At 45.6% G+C, this 22,028-nt stretch overlaps 1 protein-coding gene across 3 annotated transcripts in view; it reads right to left on the minus strand.

Moving 5' to 3' along the window:
• The window catches only part of LOC134957742 (very-long-chain enoyl-CoA reductase-like), a 200,168-nt gene that overhangs the window by 40,853 nt on the left and 137,287 nt on the right, over positions 1–22,028 (minus strand). For all 3 annotated transcript variants that reach the window (XM_063939862.1, XM_063939860.1, XM_063939861.1), the window contains 2 exons: positions 6,165–6,280; positions 5,967–6,072 (listed from right to left, as the gene is read on the minus strand). In XM_063939862.1, coding sequence (XP_063795932.1) covers positions 5,967–6,072; positions 6,165–6,280 — 222 coding nt within the window. The remainder of the gene's footprint in view (positions 1–5,966; positions 6,073–6,164; positions 6,281–22,028) is intronic.

Here is a 22,028-nt window from a genome sequence, read left to right on the forward strand (position 1 = left end):
CAAAACTGTCATTATCAGTTTCAGACGCTGCCGTTTGGATTGTCCACGGCACCTCGGGTCTTTACCAAGGTAATGGCCGAAATGATGATCCTTCTACGAAGAAGAGGCGTATTAATTATCCCTTACTTGGACGATCTCCTGATAAGGGCAAGATCCAGAGAACAGCTGGAAGACGGAGTAGCACTAACCCAACTAGTGCTGCAACAACACGGGTGGATTCTGAATTTTCCAAAATCTCAGTTGACCCCGACGACACGTCTGCTATTCCTGGGAATGATTCTGGACACGGTTCAGAAAAAGGTGTTTCTTCCGGAGGAGAAAGCCAGGGAGTTATCCGAACTTGTCAGGAACCTCCTAAAACCAGGGACAGTGTCTGTGCATCAATGCACAAGAGTCCTGGGAAAGATGGTGGCTTCTTACGAAGCGATTCCATTCGGCAGATTCCACGCACGAACTTTTCAGTGGGATCTGCTGGACAAATGGTCCGGATCGCAGATGCAGATGCATCAGCGGATAACCTTATCGCCACGGACAAGGGTGTCTCTTCTGTGGTGGTTGCAGAGTGCTCATCTGTTAGAGGGCCGCAGATTCGGCATACAGGACTGGGTCCTGGTGACCACGGATGCCAGTCTGAGAGGCTGGGGAGCGGTCACACAAGGAAGAAACTTCCAGGGAGTATGGTCAAGCCTGGAGATGTCTCTTCACATAAATATACTGGAGCTAAGAGCGATTTACAATGCTCTAAGTCTGGCAAAACCCCTGCTTCAGGGTCAGCCGGTGTTGATCCAGTCGGACAACATCACGGCAGTCGCCCACGTAAACAGACAGGGCGGCACAAGAAGCAGGACAGCAATGGCAGAAGCTGCAAGGATTCTTCGCTGGGCGGAAGATCATGTGATAGCACTGTCAGCAGTATTCATTCCGGGAGTGGACAACTGGGAAGCAGACTTCCTCAGCAGACACGATTTACACCCGGGAGAGTGGGGACTTCATCCAGAAGTCTTCCACATGATTGTGAACCGTTGGGAAAAACCAATGGTGGATATGATGGCGTCCCGCCTCAACAAAAAACTGGACAGGTATTGCGCCAGGTCAAGAGATCCTCAGGCAATAGCTGTGGACGCTCTGGTAACACCGTGGGTGTTCCAGTCAGTGTATGTGTTCCCTCCTCTGCCTCTCATACCAAAAGTACTGAGAATTATACGGCAAAAGGGAGTAAGAACGATACTAGTGGCTCCGGATTGGCCAAGAAGAACTTGGTACCCGGAACTTCAAGAGATGCTCACGGAGGATCCGTGGCCTCTACCTCTAAGACGGGACCTGCTTCAGCAGGGACCGTGTCTATTCCAAGACTTACCGCGGCTGCGTTTGACGGCATGGCGGTTGAACGCCGAATTCTAAAGGAAAAAGGCATTCCGGAAGAGGTCATTCCTACACTGGTAAAGGCCAGGAAGGAGGTGACTGCACAACATTATCACCGCATTTGGAGGAAATATGTTGCGTGGTGTGAGGCCAGGAAGGCCCCCACGGAGGAATTTCAACTGGGTCGATTCCTACATTTCCTGCAAACAGGATTGTCTATGGGCCTCAAATTGGGGTCCATTAAGGTTCAAATTTCGGCCCTGTCGATTTTCTTCCAGAAAGAATTGGCTTCAGTTCCTGAAGTCCAGACTTTTGTAAAAGGAGTACTACATATACAGCCCCCGGTTGTGCCCCCAGTGGCACCGTGGGATCTTAATGTAGTCTTGGATTTTCTCAAATCCCATTGGTTTGAGCCGCTCAAATCGGTGGAGCTGAAGTATCTCACATGGAAAGTAACCATGCTACTGGCCCTGGCTTCAGCCAGGAGAGTATCAGAATTGGCGGCTTTATCATATAAGAGCCCATATCTGATTTTCCATACGGACAGGGCAGAACTGCGGACGCGTCCTCATTTTCTGCCTAAGGTGGTGTCAGCGTTTCACCTGAACCAGCCTATTGTGGTGCCTGCGGCTACTAACGAGTTGGAGGATTCCAAGTTGTTGGACGTGGTCCGGGCATTGAAAATATATATTTCAAGAACGGCGGGAGTCAGAAAGTCTGACTCACTGCTTATATTGTATGCACCCAACAAGATGGGTGCTCCTGCTTCTAAGCAGACGATTGTTCGTTGGATTTGTAGCACAATTCAACTTGCACATTCTGTGGCAGGCTTGCCACAACCTAAATCTGTCAAGGCCCATTCCACAAGGAAAGTGGGCTCATCCTGGGCGGCTGCCCGGGGAGTCTCGGCATTACAACTCTGCCGAGCTGCTACTTGGTCAGGGACAAATACGTTTGCAAAATTCTACAAATTTGATACCCTGGCTGAGGAGGACCTTGAGTTCTCTCATTCGGTGCTGCAGAGTCATCCGCACTCTCCCGCCCGTTTGGGAGCTTTGGTATAATCCCCATGGTCCTGACGGAGTCCCCAGCATCCACTTAGGACGTTAGAGAAAATAAGAATTTACTTACCGATAATTCTATTTCTCGTAGTCCGTAGTGGATGCTGGGCGCCCATCCCAAGTGCGGATTGTCTGCAATACTTGTACATAGTTATTGTTACAAAAAAATCGGGTTGTTATTTGTTGTGAGCCGTCTGTTCAGAGGCTCCTAAGTTTGTCATACTGTTAACTGGGTTCAGATCACAAGTTATACGGTGTGATTGGTGTGGCTGGTATGAGTCTTACCCGGGGTTCAATATCCTTCCTTATTGTGTACGCTCGTCCGGGCACAGTATCCTAACTGAGGCTTGGAGGAGGGTCATAGGGGGAGGAGCCAGTACACATCACCTGATCCTAAAGCTTTATTTTTGTGCCCTGTCTCCTGCGGAGCCGCTATTCCCCATGGTCCTGACGGAGTCCCCAGCATCCACTACGGACTACGAGAAATAGAATTATCGGTAAGTAAATTCTTATTTTTTACTTTGTTTCTTCCAAAATGTACTTCTTACCCAAGGTTCACCTAAACACTGAAGTAATTCTGAATTGTGCATTCAGAAACATGACATAAATGACACAAGCAGTGTGCTACTGGCTGATTTATCCATGTTCTTGGGCTGTTCCTGATGTGTATTTCCAAGAACCTCACAATGCACAGTAGCAAAATAGCACTTCAGTTATTTTTCTTAAAAATGCATATATACAGACAAAGCAGTGATCCATGATTAAAAAAATGTTTCCTTCAGTTATATCAGTATTACAAAGATCTAAACGTGGAGGGAAAACCATTAGCAGCATCAAGTAATAGGATACATGTAGTATTTTTTATTATTTTTATTATTATTATTATTATTATTATTAGCCTTTTTAATGCGCCACATATTAGGCAGTATTGTGCCATAATACAAATTAAAATAAAACAATAAAATGAAACAGAAGGCAAACATGGCATTGCCCAAATGAGTTTATATTCTAGGTTCTGTTGCGAACAAGTGAATTTATAAATCAGAGGAATAACAATTACAGCTGGTGGCAAGTAGCGAAGGTAAGTGTGGCTACTGTAAAGTCGGTTGCACAGATCGATGTGTAGCCGACCGATCCTGAAGGCACCGTGACCCTGCATCGGCAAGTGCATACACACCTGCTGATGCAGGAGGCGACAGAGCGACGAAGGATGCCATGATGCATTCGGCAGCAGGGCCGGCCAGAAGACATTGCTAACGACTGCTGAACTATCTGGTTCCAGAAGCTGAACCAAGATGGTATTCCAGGAAACATGTTGGAAATACCTTGTAATTTCCCCACTGACTTTGTTAACTTTTAGCTGATTTATATTCGCTAGATGACCATAAGGTAGGTGGTAGGAAGCAGAACTGATCCTTAGCACTGTCATCTCCAACTACTGTCCACATACAGTACCATGTATATACTACAGATGTACCCATTATTTTTTATTTGGAATAAACAACTGGTACATGACTGAACACATATGCCACATGTGAAATCAAATAAAGATTCCAAGAGTAGCCTAAAGATCCAATGCGTCTGCAGCAGTTCAATAGGGCAGTTCTGTAATGAACTGTAAGTAATGAACTTTTGGCATTGGAACTACTTCAGCCACTGATGTGATGCTCATGGCAGTTACAGTTGGCACCTAGAGTCAGTGTTACAGATTCTTCTCTCCTTACGAGATCAACTCCATAAACTACCTCATGAAAGTTAACATACAATACACTGCTGGAAAATACCATATGCATGATATGACACCAAATGACACTTAGGGGTCTATGTACTAAGCCTTGAAAAGAAATAAAGTGGATGGGAATAAAGGGGTCTATTTACTAAGCCTTAGGTGGAGATAAAGTGGACAGAGACAAAGCTCCAGCCAAACAACTCCCAACTGCCATGTTAAGGTGGGTACACACTGGTAGATATATCTGCCGATCAATTGATCGGCAGATATATCTATGGACGGATCGGGCAGTGTGTTGAGTATACACATTGCACGATCCGTCAGGGACTGACGTCATGAACTGGGCGGGCGTGTACACCCGCCCGCCCAATTCAGCTGTCAATCAGTCGGCTGTCGCAGCATGTGTATGGGTGGTCGGCCGACTGCCCAAACACACACAGCGACGCGCCAATATATCGGTAGATATATTGGCCGTCGGCTGTGCTGCAGGGCCGACGCAATACCCCTGTGAACGACGGAGTTCACAGACGTATCGGCCGTACACACTGGCCGACCTACCCGTGATATATCGGCCAATCAAGAGAACGGCCGATATATCGGCCAGTGTGTACCCACCTTAAGAGGCTGTGTTTGAAAAATGACAGTTAGGAGCTGGTTGGCTGGTACTTTATCTCCGTCCACTTTATCTCCATCCAAGGATTAGTAAATAGACCCCAAAGCACCAATCAGCTCCTAATGGCCATGTTTCAGGCTGTGTTTGAAAAATGGCAGTTAGGAGATGGTTGGTTGGTAGTTTATCTCTCTCCACTTTATTACTTTTCCAGATTTATACATATTGGGGTCTGTGCTCTGTGAGGGTAGCAGACAGACGGCTTCCAGAGTTAAGGTCCATACACACTTAACGATATAATGAGCGACGTCGCTCATTTTCCCCCTCCTTGAGCGACGTCGCTCATTATATCGTTAAGTGTGTATGCCGCCAGCGACGACCGATGCGCGGCCCCACGGGTCGGCAACGATCGTCGCTGTCGGTAGGGCATGCATGAAGGATGTGGACTGTCGTCCACGACCTTCATGCAGGGCTGGCGGGGGCGTGACGTCACTGAGCGATATGAGCGGTCATATCGCTCAGTGCGTACAGGCGGCCGCCGACCGGCCGGCCCGGGAGGGGGAGACGTTAGACGATGTCGCTCACAGAGCGACATCGTCTAATGGCCCTCATTCCGAGTCGTTCGCTCGGTATTTTTCATCGCATCGCAATGAAAATCCGCTTAGTACGCATGCGCAATATTCGCACTGCGACTGCGCCAAGTAATTTAACAATGAAGATAGTATTTTTACTCACGGCTTTTTCATCGCTCCGGCGATCGTAATGTGATTGACAGGAAATGGGTGTTACTGGGCGGAAACACGGCATTTTATGGGCGTGTGGATGAAAACGCTACCGTTTCCGGAAAAAACGCAGGAGTGGCTGGAGAAACGGGGGAGTGTCTGAGCGAACGCTGGGTGTGTTTGTGACGTCAAACCAGGAACGACAAGCACTGAACTGATCGCACAGGCAGAGTAAGGTTGAAGTTACTCAGAAACTGCAAAGTAGTTTGTAATCGCAATATTGCGATTACATCGGTCGCAATTTTAAGAAGCTAAGATACACTCCCAGTAGGCGTAGGCTTAGCGTGTGTAACTCTGCTAAATTCGCCTTGCGACCGATCAACTCGGAATGAGGGCCAATGTGTATGGGCCTTTAGGCTTGTCTATGAGTGATCTACTTTAAACAAACATCTACATACTTGCATGATACCGTATGCACTTACCTTTACAATACTCTTCAACGGCATTGTCCCATGTGAAAATCGATGAACAAATATTGTTTCAATCAACCTTTTGATATAGTGGAACGAGTGGCAGCAGCATGCCAAGCTGCAGAAGAGAATATTTTCAGCAAGCCAAAATCAACACTTTGGAAGTGTGAATCTAAATAAAATGAAGTAGCATAGGAACGTGGAACTTACTGTACAACGGAGTGAGGACTTGATGTAAAAGCCTTAGCTAATCCATAGAAAAAAGGCATTCGGAAATAGAATAAAAAGTATACAAAAAGTGGCCCTGTAGATTCTAGTAGAAAAACCTGGAAAAGAAAGGACAAAAGTATATTACAAGAAATTCATGAGAATTACATGAAAATAGTTAAAACTGAGTCACAATACTGATTCAAAACAAATAATATAATTTATTGCCTGTATCCTGGAGTAGATTTAGGGCATGCTACCCCTAGTAACAATATTACTGGGTGCCTGCTCCTGCTCCCAGGATTTTGGTGAGACTTTGCACCTTTAGCTACCTGTGTTTATGTCCTTTTGCGGATATCTATAATTAGCTGAGAACATCATCTTCCTATCTCCCGGATAGCGCATGGAATGTTTGAGAAACTCTCCCTGATACAAATGTAATTTTTCAGGCTCCTGGACTGCACATGCGCCTGTTTCTGAGACTCCCCCTGATGCATCATGGGTAATGTAGTCTTTGTTCTGTGTCCAAATAGCCACAGCTGAGTTGGGGCACTTGAAAACTGATGAATGGGGACTGCTGTGCCACTCCCAGCTAGTGGCGCCTCTAGACACGTGCCTAGTAGGAAATCCAGCACTACCTGTATCTATAGGATGGTGCAGTGAGTGACTCAAAACTGCAAAAATAAACACTGTGAGGTTAAACGTAAAATTTCCTACACACTAAAGTGCATACGTGCACATACTTATCTACATTTATGTCTGTACTAGGATTTGCATAAATCATACAATCTGTGTAACTTTAAAGGGCATATTCAATTGTGCTCTCAATTTTGAAAAAACTGCAGTGCTGGATTCTTCCTATTCAACTGAAGGAGAGAAAATAACTCTGGCTGAGGTCTATAGAAATCATTGCTTCTTTTTTTCTTGCACCTAAAATCCTTATTTTTAGGAAAAAATCTACAGGATTTTGTCTGGCGACCTGGCAGCACCCCTCCTTATGAATTATGGGCTGGTATCAGGGGGGGGTACTAGGGGCACAGCTGGCCTGGGCCAGGTCTCTCTGATAGAGAGGGGACAGTCCGGTCCACTCATAGCACCGTCCACCCACCGTTGACCCTCCCCTTCTGTCCGCTGCCATGCTCTATTGAAAATGTCCCTCCCAAAATGGCCACTGTCTCAGAGGAAACAGTTATTAAAGATACTAGAGGTGGCCCTAGTATCTTTAATAACTGTCTCCTCTAAGGTGGCGGCCATTTTGGGAGGGACGTTTTCAATAGTTTGCAGCAGGCAGGAACAAATGGCAGACTCGCTGCGGCAGCGGCGAGAGCTGGTGGGGGGAATCCTGACAATGAGCAGAACCCCTTGACAACGAGCAGAACCCCTGACAACGAGCAGAATCCCTTGACAATGAGCAGAACCCCTGACACCGAGTAGAACCCCTTGTCAGCGAGCAGGTACAGCAATAATTACTGTTTGGGCATAATATGATGACAAGGGGGAATGCAGTTAATTTGCTAGCAGTCAGGATCCCGGCGATCAGGATACCGAAGCCAGAATCCCAACTGTTTACAATACCGACAGCCGGAGTCCTGTCTCAAAGGGGCTATTCCCACTTGTGGGTGACCACGAGCCCGCATGGGGACTCTTTGCGCTCGCCCCACTGCCGGCATACTGACGGCCGGGATGTGGTTGTTGGTATACTGACGGCCGGCATCCCGACCGTCTGTAAATCATACTGAGCCCGACAAGGGAATTAATGTGGGGGCATAATATGCTGTCAGGGGCATTTCTGTGGGGACTTAATATGGTGCAAGGGGCATAATATGGTGTCGCTCATATGTTCATAGGAATTACATTTTATTTAAAAATAATAAGTTTATTTTTATTTAATTTTATATATATATATATATATATATATATATATATAAAGGCACTCTTCTTTTCCAGCTCATTGGAAAAAGCAAAACAAGCCAGCACTCACGGTTTCGATGAGAAAACGAAGAAGATTTATTCCATAACAGCTGTTTCAACCGATACAGGTCTTCCTCAGGGGCCCCTGAGGAAGACCTGTATCGGTTGAAACAGCTGTTATGGAATAAATCTTCTTCGTTTTCTTATCTAAACCGTGAGTGCTGGCTTGTTTTGCTTTTTCCAATGAGCTGGAAAAGCGAGTGCCTTTATGTTATTTTACTGCCTTGCACCATCTATTCATTCTGTACTATGGTTTTGTTTTGAGTGCTGTCATTTTTGCTCTTTTATATATATATATATATATATACACACTGCTCTGTCTGAGCATTGAAATGTTGGTTAACTCAAACCTGCCTGGTCTATTTATTTGAGTGCCGCTGCATATGGACATTGTATTACGCTGTACATACCAGTACAGCCTGAACTGGATGGCACCGCTTTTTTTGTTTGTTCAACTGAATGTTTTAAGTATTGAGGAGTGCCGCTTTACAAATATACATATATACACTGCTCAAAAAAATAAAGGAAACACTGAAATAACACATCCTAGATCTGAATGAATGAAATATTCTTATTAAATACTTTGTTCTTTACATAGTTGAATGTGCTGACAACAAAATCACACAAAAAGTATCAATGGAAATCAAAATTATTAACCCATGGAGGTCTGGATTTGGAGTCACACTCAAAATTAAAGTGGAAAAACACACTACAGGCTGATCCAACTTTGATGTAATGTCCTTAAAACAAGTCAAAATGAGGCTCAGTAGTGTGTGTGGCCTCCACGTGCCTGTATGACCTCCCTACAACGCCTGGGCATGCTCCTGATGAGGTGGCGGATGGTCTCCTGAGGGATCTCCTCCCAGACCTGGACTAAAGCATCCGCCAACTCCTGGACAGTCTGTGGTGCAACGTGGCGTTGGTGGATGGAGCGAGACATGATGTCCCAGATGTGCTCCATTGGATTCAGGTCTGGGGAACGGGCGGGCCAGTCCATGGCATCAATGCCTTCGTCTTGCAGGAACTGCTGACACACTCCAGCCACATGAGGTCTAGCATTGTCTTGCATTAGGAGGAACCCAAGGCCAACCGCACCAGCATATGGTCTCACAAGGGGTCTGAGGATCTCATCTCGGGACCTAATGGCAGTCAGGCTACCTCTGGCGAGCACATGGAGGGCTGTGCGCCCCCCCCCAAAGAAATGCCACCCCACACCATTACTGACCCACTGCCAAACTGGTCATGCTGGAGGATGTTGCAGGCAGCAGAACGTTCTCCTTGGCGTCTCCAGACTCTGTCACGTCTGTCACATGTGCTCAGTGAGAACCTGCTTTCATCTGTAAATAGCACAGGGCGCCAGTGGCGAATTTGCCAATGTTGGTGTTCTCTGGCAAATGCCAAACGTCCTGCACGGTGTTGGGCTGTAAGCACAACCGCCACCTGTGGACGTCCGGCCCTCATACCACCCTCATGGAGTCTGTTTCTGATCGTTTGAGTAGACACATGCACATTTGTGGCTTGCTGGAGGTCATTTTGCATGGCTCTGGCAGTGCTCCTCCCGTTCCTCCTTGCACAAAGGTGGAGGTAGTGGTCCTGCTGCTGGGTTGTTGCCCTCCTACGGCCTCCTCCACGTCTCCTGATGTACTGGCCTGTCTCCTGGTAGCACCTCCATGCTCTTGACACTACGCTGACAGACACAGCAAACCTTCTTGCCACAGCTCGCATTGATGTGCCATCCTGGATGAGCTGCACTACCTGAGCCTTTTGTGTGGGTTGTATGGAGGTCATACAGGCACGTGGAGGCCACACACACTACTGAGCCTCATTTTGACTTGTTTTAAGGACATTACATCAAAGTTGGATCAGCCTGTAGTGTGTTTCTCTAACGTCCTAGTGGATGCTGGGACTCCGTCAGGACCATGGGGAATAGCGGGCTCCGCAGGAGACAGGGCACATCTAAAAAAAGCTTTTAGGTCACATGGTGCGTACTGGCTCCTCCCCCTATGACCCTCCTCCAAGCCTCAGTTAGGTTTTTGTGCCCGTCCGAGAGGGTGCAATCTAGGTGGCTCTCCTAAAGAGCTGTTTAGAAAAGTTTTTTGTTAGGTTTCAATCTCAGTGATTCCTGCTGGCAACAGGATTACTGCATCGAGGGACTTAGGGGAGAGATTTCCAACTCACCTGCGTGCAGGATGGATTGGAGTCTTAGGCTACTGGACACTTAGCTCCAGAGGGAGTCGGAACACAGGTCAGCCTGGGGTTCGTCCCGGAGCCGCGCCGCCGATCCCCCTTACAGACGCTGAAGAGACGGCAGAACGGAGGTCCGGAAAGCAGGCGGCAGAAGACTCCTCAGTCTTCTTGAAGGTAGCGCACAGCACGGCAGCTGTGCGCCATTGTTGTCACACGGCTCACTGACTCAGTCACGGAGGGTGCAGGGCGCTGCTGGGGGCGCCCTGGGCAGCAATATAATTACCTTTAGTGGCAAAATAAATACATCACATATAGCCATTAAGGCTATATGTATGTATTTTAACCCAGGCCAGTTTCTTAAAAACCGGGGAAAAGCCCGTCGAAAAAGGGGCGGAGCTTATTCTCCTCAGCACTCAGCGCCATTTTCCTGCTCAGCTCCGCTGGTGAGGAAGGCTCCCAGGTCTCTCCCCTGCACTGCACTACAGAAACAGGGTAACAAAGAGAAGGGGGGCATAAATTGGCGATATTTATATATTAAGAGCGCATATATAGTAAACAACACCTTCTAGGGTTGTTTATATACATTTATAGCGCTTTTGGTGTGTGCTGGCAAACTCTCCCTCTGTCTCCCCAAAGGGCTAGGGGGTCCTGTCTTCGATTAGAGCATTCCCTGTGTGGCTGCTGTGTGTCGGTACGTGTGTGTCGACATGTATGAGGACGATGTTGGTGTGGAGGCAGAGCAATTGCCGATGATGGTAATGTCACCCCCTAGGGAGTCGACACCGGAATGGATGGCTTTAGTTATGGAATTACGTGATAATGTCAAAGACGCCCGGCAAACCAGTTAGTACCGGTTCAGGCGTCTCAGACACCGTCAGGGGCTGTAAAACGTCCTTTACCTCAGTCAGTCGACACGGGTACCGACACAGATGAATCTAGTGTCGACGGTGAAGAAACAAACGTATTTTCCAATAGGGCCACACGTTATATGATCACGGCAATGAAGGAGGCTTTGCAGATCTCTGATACTGCTGGTACCTCAAAAAGGGGTATTATGTGGGGGGTGAAAAAACTACCTGTATTTTTTCCAGAATCAGAGGAATTGAATGACGTGTGTGATGAAGCGTGGGTTAGCCCGATAGAAAACTGCTAATTTCCAAGAAGTTATTGGCATTATACCCTTTCCCACCAGAGGTTAGGGCGCGCTGGGAAACACCCCCTAGGGTGGATAAGGCGCTCACACGTTTATCAAAGCAAGTGGCGTTGCCGTCTCCTGATACGGCCGCCCTCAAGGATCCAGCAGATAGGAGGCTGGAAACTACACTGAAGAGTATATACACACATACTGGTGTTATACTGCGACCGGCAATAGCCTCAGCCTGGATGTGCAGTGCTGGGGTAGTGTGGTTGGATTCTCTGACTGAAAATATTGATACCCTGGATAGGGACAGTATTTTATTGACTCTAGAGCAATTAAAGGATGCTTTCCTTTATATGCGAGATGCTCAGAGGGATGTTTGTACTCTAGCATCAAGAGTAAGCGCGATGTCCATATCTGCCAGAAGAAGTTTATGGACGCGACAGTGGTCAGGTGATGCGGATTCCAAGAGACATATGGAAGTATTGCCATATAAAGGAGAGGAATTGTTTGGGGTCGGTCTTTCGGACCTGGTGGCCACGGCAACTGCCGGCAAATCCACTTTTTTACCTCAGACCCCCTCCCAACAGAAAAAGACACCGTCTTTTCAGCCGCAGTCCTTTCGCTCCTATAAAAAGCGACCAAAAGGACAGTCTTATCTGCCGCGAGGCAGAGGAAAGGGTAAGAAAGGGCAGCAAGCAGCCCCTGCCCAGGAACAGAAGCCCGCCCCGGCTTCTACAAAGCCATCAGCATGACGCTGGGGCTTTACAAGCGGACTCAGGAACGGTGGGGGGTCGACTCAAGATTTTCAGCAATCAATGGGTTCACTCACAAGTGGACCCGTGGGTCCTGCAGATAGTATCTCAGGGTTACATGCTGGAGTTCGAAAGGTCTCCCCCTCGCCGGTTCCTAAAGTCTGCTTTACCAACGTCTCCCTCAGAAAGGACGTCGGTTTTGGAAGCCATTCACAAGCTGTATTCTCAGCAGGTGATAGTCAAGGTACCCCTCCTACAACAGGGAAAGGGGTATTATTCCACACTATTTGTGGTACCGAAACCGGACGGTTCGGTAAGGCCTATTCTAAATCTGAAATCCTTGAACCTGTACATAAAGAAATTCAAGTTCAAGATGGAGTCACTCAGAGCAGTGATAGCGAATCTGGAAGAAGGAGACTTCATGGTGTCCTTGGACATAAAAGATGCTTATCTACATGTCCCGATTTACCCCTCACACCAAGGGTATCTCAGGTTCGTGATACAAGACTGTCATTATCAGTTTCAAACGCTGCCGTTTGGGTTGTCCACGGCCCCTCGGGTCTTTACCAAGGTAATGACCGAAATGATGGTTCTTCTACGAAGAAAAGGCGTATTAATTATCCCTTACTTGGACGATCTCCTGATAAGGGCAAAGTCCAGAGAACAGCTGGAAGTCGGTGTAGCGCTAACACAAGTAGTGCTTCAGCAACACGGGTGGATTCTAAATCTTCCAAAATCTCAATTGACCCCGACAACACATCTGCTGTTCCTGGGCATGATTCTGGACACGGTTCAGAAAAAGGTATTTCTCCCGGAAGAGAAAGCAAGGGAGTTATCCGAACTTGTCAAGAACCTCCTAAAACCAGGAACTGTGTCAGTACATCAATGCACAAGAGTCCTGGGAAAGATGGTGGCTTCGTACGAAGCGATTCCATTCGGCAGATTCCATGCACGAACATTTCAGTGGGATCTGCTGGACAAATGGTCCGGATCGCATCTGCACATGCATCAGCGGATAACACTGTCACCGAGAACAAGGTTGTCTCTCCTGTGGTGGTTGCAGACTGCCCATCTGTTAGTGGGCCGCAGATTCGGCATACAGGACTGGGTCCTGGTGACTACGGATGCCAGCCTACGAGGTTGGGGAGCAGTCACAAAGGGAAGAAACTTCCAGGGCGTGTGGTCAAACCTGGAGACGTCTCTTCACATAAATATACTGGAGCTAAGAGCGATCTACAATGCTCTAAGCCTGGCAAAATCGCTGCTTCAGGGTCAGCCGGTGTTGATCCAGTCCGACAACATCACGGCAGTCGCCCACGTAAACCGACAAGGCGGCACGAGAAGCAGGAGTGCAATGGCAGAAGCTGCAAGGATTCTGCGCTGGGCGGAGAATCATGTCGTAGCACTGTCAGCAGTGTTCATCCCGGGAGTGGACAACTGGGAAGCAGATTTCCTCAGCAGACACGACCTTCACCCGGGAGAGTGGGGACTTCATCCAGAAGTTTTCCACATGATTGTGAACCGTTGGGAAAAACCAAAGGTGGACATGATGGCGTCTCGCCTCAACAAAAAATTGGACAGGTATTGCGCCAGGTCAAGAGACCCTCAGGCAATAGCTGTGGACGCTCTGGTAACACCGTGGGTGTACCAGTCAGTGTATGTGTTCCCTCCTCTGCCTCTCATACCAAAGGTACTGAGAATTATACGGAAAAGAGGAGTAAGAACAATACTGGTAGCTCCGGACTGGCCAAGAAGAACTTGGTATCCGGAACTTCAAGAGATGCTCACGGAGGATCCGTGGCCTCTACCTCTAAGAAGGGATCTGCTTCAGCAGGGACCTTGTATGTTCCAAGACTTACCGCAGCTGCGTTTGACGGCATGGCGGTTGAATGCCGGATTCTAAAAGAGAAGGGCATTCCTGAGGAAGTTATTCCTACTTTAATTAAAGCCAGGAAAGAAGTGACCGCACAACATTATCACCGCATTTGGAGAAAATATGTTGCGTGGTGTGAGGCCAAGAAGGCTCCAACGGAAGAATTTCAATTGGGTCGATTCTTACATTTCCTGCAAGCAGGATTGTCTATGGGCCTCAAATTGGGGTCCATTAAAGTTCAAATTTCGGCCTTATCAATTTTCTTCCAGAAGGAATTGGCGTCAGTGCCTGAAGTACAAACTTTTGTCAAAGGTGTACTACATATACAACCCCCAATAGTGCCTCCAGTGGCACCGTGGGATTTGAACGTGGTTCTAAATTTTCTCAAATCTCATTGGTTTGAGCCTTTAAAATCGGTAGATTTAAAATACCTTACATGGAAGGTAACCATGCTGTTGGCCCTGGCTTCAGCCAGGAGAGTTTCGGAGTTGGCAGCTTTGTCATACAAAAGCCCATATCTGATATTCCATTCGGACAGGGCAGAATTGAGGACACGTCCTCAATTTCTCCCTAAGGTGGTTTCGGCATTTCACTTGAACCAGCCTATTGTGGTGCCTGCGGCTACTAGCGACTTGGAGGACTCCAAGTTACTGGACGTTGTCAGAGCATTAAAAATATATATTTCAAGGACAGCTGGAGTCAGAAAATCTGACTCGTTGTTTACATTGTATGCACCCAACAAGTTGGGTGCTCCTGCGTCTAAACAGACGATTGCACGTTGGATATGTAGTACAATCCAACTTGCACATTCTGTGGCAGGCCTGCCACAGCCTAAATCTGTAAAGGCCCATTCCACAAGGAAAGTGGGCTCATCCTGGGCGGCTGCCCGAGGAGTCTCGGCATTACAACTTTGCCGAGCAGCTACGTGGTCAGGGGAGAACACGTTTGTAAAATTTTACAAATTTGATACTCTGGCTAAAGAGGACCTGGAGTTCTCTCATTCGGTGCTGCAGAGTCATCCGCACTCTCCCGCCCGTTTGGGAGCTTTGGTATAATCCCCATGGTCCTGACGGAGTCCCAGCATCCACTAGGACGTTAGAGAAAATAAGAATTTACTTACCGATAATTCTATTTCTCATAGTCCGTAGTGGATGCTGGGCGCCCATCCCAAGTGCGGATTGTCTGCAATGCTTGTACATAGTTATTGTTACAAAAATCGGGTTATTACTGTTGTTGTGAGCCATCTGTTCAGAGGCTACTTCGTTTGTGTTATCATACTGTTAACTGGGTTCAGATCACAAGTTGTACGGTGTGATTGGTGTGGCTGGTATGAGTCTTACCCGGGATTCTAAAAGCTTTTTTTAGATGTGCCCTGTCTCCTGCGGAGCCCGCTATTCCCCATGGTCCTGACGGAGTCCCAGCATCCACTACGGACTATGAGAAATAGAATTATCGGTAAGTAAATTCTTATTTTTTCCACTTTAATTTTGAGTGTGACTCCAAATCCAGACCTCCATGGGTTAATAAATTTGATTTCCATTGATACTTTTTGTGTGATTTTGTTGTCAGCACATTCAACTATGTAAAGAACAAAGTATTTAATAAGAATATTTCATTCATTCAGATCTAGGATGTGTTATTTCAGTGTTCCCTTTATTTTTTTGAGCAGTGTATATATGTATATTTGTAAAGCGGCACTCCTCAATACTTAAAACATTCAGTTGAACAAACAAAAAAAGCGGTGCCATCCAGTTCAGGCTGTACTGGTATGTACAGCGTAATACAATGTCCATATGCAGCGGCACTCAAATAAATAGACCAGGCAGGTTTGAGTTAACCAACATTTCAATGCTCAGACAGAGGCACCCTGACGAAAATGCCGCTGTCTGAGCATTGAAACGTTGGTTAACTCAAACCTGCCTGGTCTATTTATTTCGAGTGCCACCACATATGGATATATATATATATATAAATATATTTATATATACTCCTCATACTGATCCAGCACTCTCCTCTCCCACTGGGTCCTGGCTCCGGTGCCCTCCTCAGGGAATGGGTACCCTTCTATAACCTCCTCAAACAGGCGGCACTCAGAGGCTGTATAAATGGTGAAAACTTCCAGTGCTTTATTTCAACGTTTCGGGGGTCAAGCCCCCGTCTTCAGGAAAACACACTACAACAGTGACAATACATGTGACAACCTTTAAATAACTCACCCCTCCAAGAAACGCCAGCCTCCGGGGCGAAGGCGCCGCCCGCGACTCCGGGTCCCGCACTTCCGGCTCCCTCTCGTCACAGGAAGTCGTCCTGCAGGAAGCCGCGTCACCACGTAGCCCGGCGGCGCCCCGCAACGGCTGTTGGCAAGACAACAGTGTACACGTTACTATGGTAACCCAATACAAATGTCAAACATCAATCTAACAAACAACAGGTTCCCGCCTGCGGGCATTCCCGATACCACTTAGGACAAATGTAGAATAAAACACATTTGAATATGAATACAGTGCTGATTAATCGTTAAGACACAGCTGTATCTACTTTGTTTCTAGCTGACAGGTGTGATACATAGTGAATGAAACGTGCACATACATAAAAATGCATCCAATTGCAAGACCTACCTATAAATCTGTATCATCTAATATTATTGTGTAAGCCACTTGAGCTCACAACTAATTGTTATATTAAATTCAAAAATAAATTTAGTTAACATTATTAATACAGTACATACAGGTTGAGTATCCCTTATCCAAAATGCTTGGGACGAGAAGTATTTTGGATATCGGATTTTTCCGTATTTTGGAATAATTGCATGACATAATGAGATATCATGGTGATGGGACCTAAGTCTAAGCACATAATGCATTTATGTTTCGAATACACCTTATACACACAGCCTAAACATCATTTTAGCTAATGTTATAATATACTTTGTGCATTAAACAAAGTTTGTGTACATACACACAATTTATTTATGTTTCATATACACCTCATACACACAACCTGAAGTTCATTTAATACAATATTTTTAATAACTTTGTGTATTAAACAAAGTTTGTGTACATCGAGCCATCAGAAAACAAAGGTTTCACTACCTCACTCTCACTCAAAATAGTCCGTATTTCGGAATATTCTGTATTTCGGAATATTTGGATATGGGATACTCAACCTGTATTAACTTTTATGGAACCACATTATGGGACCCTCCTTATCAAGCAATATGTCATCCATTATACAATTGACATAATGTAAAAAACTGCCAAGTAATCTAGGTGTGTCGTTTAAACTGCATATATGTAACATCTTATAAAAAGCAGTTCAACCCTAAGCTATCATTTAGACCTTTCGGGTGAATAGTGTTTAGTTTGTAAATCCACCTGGATTCCAATTGTAAAAGCTTCTTGGCTCTGTTGCCCCTGCGAAGTGATGCTGGGACCTGATCCACTATTTTGTACCGCAGAGAGGACACCGCATGCTTGTTCAGGGCAAAATGGCGTGCAACCGGTTGCTCACTATTGCCCGATTGCACCGCCGCCCGGATGGCCGAGCGGTGTTGAGCCATCCTCTCTTTAAATTGACATTGTGTTTTTCCAATGTAGTAAAGACTACATGGACAAATGAGCACGTAAATTACATATGTCGAATGACAAGTGAGGGGCCATCTAATGGGAATCTTTTTCCCTGTATGCGGGTGGGAAATATAATTACCTGTCAGCATGAAGCTGCAGGTCGTGCAGCCGAGGCATTTAAAACACCCCGGCTTGCGGCTCAAGAAATGTGAGGTTGCTGGACCGCTTTTAAGTCCCGTAATGTCACTTTTAACCAAAAGATCTTTTAAATTGGCACTACGGGTATAGCATGGCATGATTTCACTCTGGCACAAGGTGGGTAAACTGGCAACGGAGGAAATCAACGGCCACCAATGTTTCATCTGTGTGCATGTTCTCTTGCTAGAGGTATTGAATTCATTAATCCAAGGAACTCTGTTCTCTCTAGGTTTACCAGACTCACTCTCCAGTAGTTCTAACCTACTTTTCATTAAAGCCTTTTTCTTAGCTATCTGTAAAAGCTTAAGAGGGTACCCACGTTGTAGGAATTTTTCAGTCATATCATTAAATTGTGTTTCCAATTCATCAGGATTGCTCGTGATTCTGCGAACCCTGAGAAATTGTGAATATGGTAAACCCCTGGTGGTAGCCGGGGGATGGAAACTGTCAAACCGCAGCAACGTGTTGCGGTCTGTGGGTTTTGTATAGAGAGTTGTCTGGATATTACCATCTTTGATCATGATTTTAATATCCAGGAAACAAATTTCCTGTGACTGAATGGATAAAGATAACTTGACGGGGCTATCTGAGCTATTGTGTTTCTCAATCAGCAAGTTAAGGGCCTGAGGTTCACTGTCCCAAAACAATAGGAGGTCGTCTATGTATCGGTAATATAACCTTATGTTAGAGGACACCGCTAAATCTGAAAAAAACAGTTGTCGCTCTACCTCCCACATGTAAGCGTTTGCCAATGAGGGGGCCACAGCGGACCCCATGGCACACCCTGATATTTGTCTATAGAACCGCCCATTAAACAAAAAATAATTCCTGGTTAATGTGAACTCAAGTAATCTCAAAAATAACTCAACGTCTGGTCCCTCATAAGCTGCGTTATTCAAAATAAGGTGTCTAACCGCCATGATCCCCGCCTGATGGGGGATACATGTATATAGACTCGTGACGTCTAGAGTCGCCATAGACATACCCGCTGGAATCTCTTCTACTGTCAACAATTTTCTAAGGAGCGTGTTAGAATCTTTCAAGTGCGTAAATGTGGCTTGCACACATGGCTGTAAAAACGTGTCCAAAAAAATAGAAATAGGCTCACATCTGCATAGAAATAGGCTCACAAAGAGAGCCCCTGGCCGATATGATCGGGCGGCCAGGGGGCTTCCTTGCGTCCTTATGGACTTTTGGAATGATGTAAAAAACCGGTACCACCGGGTGTGAGCAAGGCAATTTAAGCTGCACTTCTATAGAAATTAAACCCTCAAGTTTGGCTTCAGACAAAATCTCATCTAATTCAGACTTAAACAACAGTGTAGAATCACTATCCAACAAACAATATGTCTGTTGATCAGATAATAGTCGATCACATTCTACGATGTAATCAGTGGTATCCAACACAACTATTGAGCCCCCTTTGTCCGCTCCCCTGATTATGATGTCCTGTCTATCCCGTAAGGACCTTAACGCCAATTGCTCTTCTTTAGACAGGTTCTTCGGTACAAAGGGGGCTGGCTCGTCTTGCAAAGTGTCCATCATACGGGCAAATGTCCTAATTGACGGATGGTGAGACACCGGCTCAAATTGGGACATGGGGCCTAATCTCCGAATCTGAGGCTTCATCTCGCTGGGGCCTGGTTTATCTGGAACTTTGCCAAAATGTTCCTTCAGTTTAAGCGTCCTGTGAAACTTGTACGCCTCTACTTTCCATCCAAATTTATCGGGTAAGTTTGTCGGAATGAAAGAAAGGCCTTTACATAGTACTGAGCTCAAGTGGCTTACACAATAATATTAGATGATACAGATTTATAGGTAAGTCTTGCAATTGGATGCATTTTTATGTATGTGCACGTTTTATTCACTATGTATCACACCTGTCAGCTAGAAACAAAGTAGATACAGGTGTGTCTTAACGATTAATCAGCACTGTATTCATATTCAAATGTTTTATTCTACATTTGTCCTAAGTGGTATCGGGAATGCCTGCAGGCGGGAACCCGTTGTTTGTTAGATTGATGTTTGACATTTGTATTGGGTTACCATAGTAACGTGTACACTGTTGTCTTGCCAACAGCCGTTGCGGGGCGCCGCCGGGCTACGTGGTGACGCGGCTTCCTGCAGGACGACTTCCTGTGAAGAGAGGGAGCCGGAGCCGGAAGTGCGGGACCCGGAGTCGCGGGCGGCGCCTTCGCCCCGGAGGCTGGCGTTTCTTGGAGGGGTGAGTTATTTAAAGGTTGTCACATGTATTGTCACTGTTGTAGTGTGTTTTCCTGAAGACGGGGGCTTGACCCCCGAAACGTTGAAATAAAGCACTGGAAGTTTTCACCATTTATACAGCCTCTGAGTGCCGCCTGTTTGAGGAGGTTATATATATATATATATATATATATACAGTCAGTTCTGGGCCCCACAGTTTCTGATGGCAGTCCTGCTCCCGGCAGCCACCTCCCCAGTGGACAGATGGAGGGGAATGACTGGGACCAGTAGGAATCCAACCTTTTTTTTTCTCACAGTATGCACAACTGGATACCCCCCTGAATCTGAGAATCTGACCAAAAAAATAAAATGCAGACATTCTCATCATTAGCTCAGGAACTTAAATCATGTCCGTAAAATGCACAAAGCAACACTTCCTACAAGAAGGATGTAAGTCAAATCAGACGCATCTCTGGGCGTAGTTGACTTATGCCTCCTTATGCCCTTTACGGAACTTAAACATGAATGTTCTTGACCTGTCTACACAAGAATAAGTGGACACAGAATGAAAATATTGGAAAAGAATGGAAAAACTGTAAATGCAACTAGTAAAGAAACATAAATGAATAAAAGTCCTCCGAGGTTTAAATGGTCAGTCTTGCACCCCTAAAATGCTGGGAGTGGGTATATAAAGCTTTAAAGTTGTATCCACAGGGGAAAAAAATCTAAGAAAAATTAGCTGGAGGACTTGCTGAAAAGTTAATTGAGTGGTCTAGATGGTCTTTGTTCGGTGGGTATATAGAGTGTGGCTTCTACATGAAGGGATATCCTAGCCATTAAAGATGGATATGTTTCCCCATGTAATATAGATAAAGGATAAAATAAATCTAGGGCATCATGATACAGTGGTTTTAGTCTGAAGCGCATTTTGACTGGTGTACTTTGAGAAAGTATGAACCTGTTTCACTAAACTGGAAAATATGGCAATAAGTTGTTTGCCAATGTATTGCAATTTTACCAAAGTCATATTATTATGTGATGCTAATGGATTTATGTCCGAAACCTGCGTCAGTCTGTTCTGCACCGACTCCACTATACATTCTCTGGATCACTAAACTTCCTTTGTACTGCTGTAAGTTTGTGACTGATCAACTCAATCTTCATTAATTATAAATAAGTCTATTCAAAATAAAATAATAATAGGTAAATGGTATTATTATATAAAATTCTAGTCATTAGTTAATCAAATATTTGAATAAAATATTCTTGGTGGCTTTGGGCAATAGGAATAAATACTACACAAGGCTTGTCCAACATTTATTTCTGTTGCCATTTTAAATTAGTGAAGTGCACCGGAAATTTTTCGGGTTTTGTGTTTTGGTTTCGGTTCCGCGGCCGTGTTTTGGATTCGCAAAACCTCCCTTAAAATTTTTTGTCGGATTCGGTGTGTTTTGGATTCGGGTGTTTTTTTTCAAAAAACCCTCAAAAACAGCTTAAATCATAGAATTTGGGGGTAATTTTGATCCTATAGTATTATTAACCTCAATAAACATAATTTCCTCTCATTTCCAGTCTATTCTGTACACCTCACAATATTATTTTTAGTCCTAAAATATGCACCGAGGTCACTGAATGACTAAGCTAAGCGACCCAAGTGGCCGGCACAAACACCTGGCCCATCTAGGAGTGGCACTGCAGTGTCAGACAGGATGGCACCTTAAAAAAATTGGCCCCAAACAGCACATGATGCAAAGAAAAGAGAAAAAGAGGTGCACTGTGGTCGCTGGATGGCTAAGCTAAGCGACACAAACACCTCAATATCACAGGAATTATTCGTTCTAATCAATGGTATTATTGGTCCAAATCACTGGAAGAAAATGACAAAATCACAGGAATTATTCGTTCTAATCAGTGGTATTATTGGTCCAAATCACTGGAAGAAAATGACAAAATCACTGGAATTATTTGGCAAGATCA

Source organism: Pseudophryne corroboree, chromosome 9, assembly GCF_028390025.1.
Source record: "Pseudophryne corroboree isolate aPseCor3 chromosome 9, aPseCor3.hap2, whole genome shotgun sequence".
Taxonomy (NCBI): domain Eukaryota; kingdom Metazoa; phylum Chordata; class Amphibia; order Anura; family Myobatrachidae; genus Pseudophryne; species Pseudophryne corroboree.